Genomic DNA, 5,316 nt, shown 5'->3' with positions numbered 1-5,316 from the left:
ATGATGAAACGGTGTATCTACTAAAAATACAAAAGATTACCTGGGCATGGTTGCATACCTGTAGTCCCAGCTACCTGGGAGGCTCAGTTGGGAGGAACACTAGATCCCAGGAGGCAGAGGTTCCAGTGAGCAGAGATCATGCCCCTACACTCCAGCTTGGGTTACAGAGAGCCTCTATCAGAAAAAAAAAAAAAAAAAAAATAGTTCAGCTGAGTAGTAAACGCAATCGAGACATAGCACCAAATATGGTCTCCAGATACAACTTGGGTGTTAGCCTAGCAACCATCTCCCCTGCTGGAACCTCCAGCACAGCTGGGTTGGAGATGGTCAGTGCTGCCACCTGCTGCCCCCATGACGTGCTGCCCCAGTGTCAGAGCCAGTGTGAGTGTGAGCAGCAGAGGACCCCGACACACAGACATTGCATTGAGAAGGCTGAGTGTAAGGATAAATGGCACTTGCTAAGTAGGGGTTATCTTTAAATGAGAGGATAATTGAGTATTTCAAAGGCTTTGTTTTATTGTCTTTAACACAAAAGATTAGTGAATATATAGAATATGGTGGCTGGAATGAAATCTCTCAGAAGAAAAATTGCTTTTTACCAAATATAAAATATTCTAAATGACTGATACACAAAGAAGCACCACAGGTGGATTTTAGGGAGGAAACGATGTTGGAAGGACGCAGGAAGGGACGGAAAGTGAGCTCAGGTCTGATTAGGAGGCAGGAGCCCTGAGAGGCTGCAGGGACGCACAGCCTGCACTGGGTGGTGTGTCCTGTTCGATATGGGTTATTTCACATTGATGAGGTGGCCTGGAACTAGAAAGCCATTTTTCCCTGCTCCTGCTTTGCACCTGCTGACCGTCACTCTTTGTCCTCCTAGGTTCCAAGGAGGAGTCCCTGGAAGACAGCCACAAAGGCTCAGCTGAGGACGCTCCCCAGCATTTGAAGGTCAGGCCACCTGCTGTTGTCAATGAAAAAGTTACTTTCTTAGCTTTATTTTCTCGAATTAAAATAAGATACGAGAATCTGACCATATGAATCATAGGTAACTTATACAGTGTCCTTGGTAGGGAGAATTTAGAGTGAGAGTCTGTTCCACACTGAGGTTTGATTTAAGATGGCAGGAGAAAATGACAGCATCAGCCACTCTCTGAGTGGCAGTGAGCTTTTTCCTTAGCAGCCTGATTCTGATTTTCTCTTTGGAGCAAAATTACTTAATTGCCAAGCAACATGGAGTTAGAGGAAACAGCCTCCAAAAAAAAAAAAAAACTTACGTTTTTAGCATGATTTGGTTGGTCCTGTTCTTATTTTGGGTTCCTTTGACTGTTTCCCATCTGCTTTTCTAATGTCACCAAGTGAACAAGACATCTGTGCACACCAGACACAGCATGGTCTGATGCTAATAGCAATGTGTTTTCCGTTATTACAGGTTACCTGGGCAGACCAAGAGAATGGTATGTACTGGGGAATGTCTCCCGTGTGGATGAATATTTCAGATGATAGGAATGTGGCACTGTCTCACTGGCTTTTTCGTAGACAGACAGCCTGAGTGTGAATGGAAGAAATGGGTTTTTCAGATAAGGAGCGATGGCCATGCTCTTCAGTCCCTGGGAGCAGCTCTGTTTTCTGTAGGTGAGATGGGGTTGGTTGTGTGCACGTGTCTGGCGTGTGTCTGTGTGAATACATACGATGTGGTGCTCAGTGTGCCTGGGTGTGTGAATACATACGGTGTGGTGCTCAGTGTGCCTGGGTGTGTGTGTGGGGGTGCCTGATGACATACATAGGTAATTATCACTGAAAGCGTCGTCTTACAAAGAGTGCAGTTTACTACATGCAAAGGACACTTTAGTTAACCTAAAGGAAATCCTGTCAACACCCATGCAAATGTTCACTGGGTGCTAATAGAACAAAAATGTTTTCAGTATCTCTGCTAATTCTTTTTATTTTTTCATTGGGAATTTCCTTCTAAACCTCAGTTTCTAATAAATCTCACCTGGTAACAGGCCTTCCTATTTCCTCCTGGCATTGGAGTGGTCATGACATCTCACTGTTGCCACTTCCCTCCTTCAAAAGCCTTTTCTACTAAAGCCTTCAGAATTGATCCTCCATGATCCATCTTTAGCAGGGAGTGGATCAGTGCTCCTTCCTGTGCAGGGAGACCCTGGGGCAGCCCCATGCCACAGCCAGTTTTGGAAGGAGACTGAGAAAAGAGGAGCCTGCAGGCAGGGTTGGGGTGAAATCACCCGACTCTCCATTGTGGCCTCAATTGACCGTCAGATAGTGTGACCCAGAATAGATAATGCCAGGGTCATGTAGAGGCTCAGCCTGCAGCACTAGTCATGGTTTCTGTGTGTTCAGCTCAGGAAACACAGCAACAGGGCAAGGGAACCAAGGGGTTTGCCTGTGGGTCTGAGAGGCAGGGTGAGCACCTGCCTTCCTCCTAGCAGGACGGAGGGTGGCTCATGAATTGCAGGTGGGGAAAGACAAACAGCTGTGGCACAGCACAGGCTCTGTGATGCTCCCGTTGCCCCCACAGTTGACATAGGTTCTTCTTTGCCTCTGAAGGCCTGTGCAAAAAACAAGTCAAGATGGTTGGTTTCAGTCCATATGAATCTAAAATGAGCCAAACCATGGTTTGAGTTTCTTTGGAGTGTGCATTTGGTAGAAACTTCTTATATGTCGTTTGGATTGCTACGTAGGTGACAGTGCTTTTCCTACTTTTCAATAGAATGAGGCTGTGTGATTTTAAAATGTCCCTTGTTTGCCCCAGAAAGGGGCAACAGGGCAACAGGGCAAGGGAAACACAGCAACAGGGCAAGGGAACCAAGGGGTTTGCCTGTGGGTCTGAGAGGCAGGGTGAACACCTGCCTTCCTCCTAGCAGGACGGAGGGTGGCTCATGCATTGCAAGGTGGGGAAAGACACTGGGCCGTAGGACAGCGGAGGCTCCGTGATGTCCTCGTTGAACCCACCCTTGATAAAGGTTCTTGTTTGCTTCCGAAGGGTTGTGCAAAAGTAAGTCAAGGTGGTTTGCTCTGTGGGTGACGGCATTTTCCCCGCTTCTCGACACAGTGAGGCTGGACGATTTTAAAATGTCCCTTATGTGTCCCAGAACCTATGTCCTCATAACGGAATTCCCCTAGTCATCTTAATTTCCAGATCAGTTTGTCTGTGGCACTGAGGGGACCTACTGTGGTGTTTGATTAAAGGTACAAATCAATGTTAACGATACGGAGGTTCTAAGAATGTATGGCCGGCTGCCCAGTGGGCTCCATGAGAAAGAGAGCAGGGCACAGCCTCAGCCTGGGCCTGAAAAGGAACATGATTTTGCGTGGCAGAGGGAAGGCATGAGGGGAAGCCAAGTTTGGAAGTTTAGGAGAGTCAGTGAATGTTATGCCCTGGGTCCAGCCAGGATGTTCAGGCCCCATCTGAGGGGGAAGGAGCAGAGCCTGGACTTCATGGCTGGTCTGAGCACTGCCTGGCAGTCTACCTAGGCACCCAGGGAGAGGAACATTTTTTCCCCCATGTCTTCTTTATCTCTCTGTCGGTGGTAATGACACCATGTGACTCTTTTGTATAACCCATAAGACATCAGTTTGAGAGTTTCTCTGAGATTGTCTTGAAATCCTCATTCCTAAAGTCTGTATTTTGTGACTCCTGGCTGGAGGAATCCTGACCATGACTGGTCACTGGGAGCGCAGGGACTGCGTCCGTCTCATTTCTTCTCATCTCAGAGCTCAGCCTTGAGCACCTTTTCTGGGCTGCAGTGATGTTCTAATGCAAACAGCCCTGTGCTGAGATCCAGCACACGTGTGAAAAGCTCTCCTGCTCACGCCGTGCAGTCTGTTGAGCCCCACGTGAATCCAGGGGTCTGAATGGGGTCCCATCCAGGGTAGGTTTCCCCGCTAGCCTCCTGCGCTCCTGTCTGGACAGTGTTTGCAGAGGATGCTCATTCTCTGTCACAAGCGTGCCCCTGCTGAGGAGCCCTCTGGACCAGGCTGCTGTCCTGCATGTGTTAGCACCCCCGGGCCTCCCAGGGCCTGCTTCTTGTGCGTGTGCCCGGGAAGCACCCATCCTTGGATGACCAGATCAGAGCAGCAAGCTACTCTGCCAGGAAGTGCCAGGGGAGGGGAGCCGTGTCTTTCTCATCTTAGCTCTTTAAACCTGTGCATTTTAGTGTGGGCCTCAGTAACATCTATGCTTATTTATATTTAAATAAATTTCAAGAAATAAAATTAAAAATTCAGAACCTCCTCTCAAGAGCCATGCTTCGAGTACCCAGTATCCCAATGCTTCGAGTACCCAGTATCCCAAAGCTTAAACTGCAGAGAGCGCTGCCATCCTCCCAGAATGCTCTGGGCCAGCTGCCCTGAGGCTGATCCAGGTTCTGTTGACGGCACTCTGCTGAATCAACACGTGTGTATCTATGCTGGAAATTCAGGGTTCTCAGAGTGGAGCTAAGAGCCATAATGGGCCAGTGGAGTTGAAGGGGTGAAGGGGGATTCTTCAGGTTTTCCGTCTCACCTGAAGGCTCACAGCTGAGTCCACAGAGCCCAAGGAGAGTCTGAGATTGCAGAGGATGGAGCAGAGCACCTGGTGTCATCCACTGTGGCTGTGCGTGGAGCAGAAGTGCTGGGTGAGTCACTCTGACATCACCCTTCTCTGATGTTTATGTCTCTATAGGAAGCTCTGAGGACAGCAACTTTTCTGAAACCCATCATGACAAAGACTCTGCAAGTGGTGGAGATGCTCCAGGTGGGGCCCGTGGCACAGGGTTTTGGGGGCAGCTGGGTTACACCTGGGCTTTGGAGCCTCAGCTGGGAGCTGTGAAGTCAGCAAATCTAAAAGGAAATGGGTAGACAGGTGCAGTTTGTTCTCTCTGCATCTGAATGAGAAAGTGGTAGGAGTTTTGTTTTTATGAGCATCATGTGTGCTCTGCTCGTCCCCACGATTCCTTCTCTGGTGTACAAGATGACCTTTTCCAGAAGGCCAGATCTCTCCTGCCAGTGCCACAGCAAACACCAAAGCCCTGGGTTGTGGGGGGACGGGGGCGGCAGTGTCCTTTGTTTTCTGGAGCCATGAGGCCCGGAATTAGCTGACCTCTGTTGCCTGATCTCCGCAAAGCGGAGACAAGATGGCACATTTCCGGGTTCTTCATTAACAACTTTTCCCGCGCGCACCTAAACTTTCCCCCCGCGCGCCTAAACCTTTCCCGCGCGCGCCTAAACTTTTCCCGCGCGCCAACCTTTCCCGCGCACGCGCAAACCTTTACGCGCCCAGGAAGATATGCAGCCTACAGCGCAGGCGCAATTCCGTGC

The 5,316-nt window shown here is 49.3% G+C and overlaps 1 protein-coding gene across 1 annotated transcript in view; it reads left to right on the top strand.

The window, feature by feature from the left end:
* Nucleotides 1–245: 245 nt before the first annotated feature.
* Nucleotides 246–5,316, top strand: part of LOC105521696 (zinc finger protein 618-like) — a 28,735-nt gene continuing 23,664 nt past the window's right edge. The window contains 3 exon segments of the mRNA XM_011955975.1: nt 246–438; nt 881–948; nt 4,682–4,753. Of these exon segments, the coding sequence (XP_011811365.1) occupies nt 246–438; nt 881–948; nt 4,682–4,753 (333 nt within the window).

This window comes from Colobus angolensis, unplaced genomic scaffold (genome assembly GCF_000951035.1).
Source record: "Colobus angolensis palliatus isolate OR3802 unplaced genomic scaffold, Cang.pa_1.0 Scaffold404, whole genome shotgun sequence".
Taxonomy (NCBI): Eukaryota; Metazoa; Chordata; class Mammalia; order Primates; family Cercopithecidae; genus Colobus; species Colobus angolensis.
This window is presented reverse-complemented; position numbering and strand designations above follow the sequence as displayed.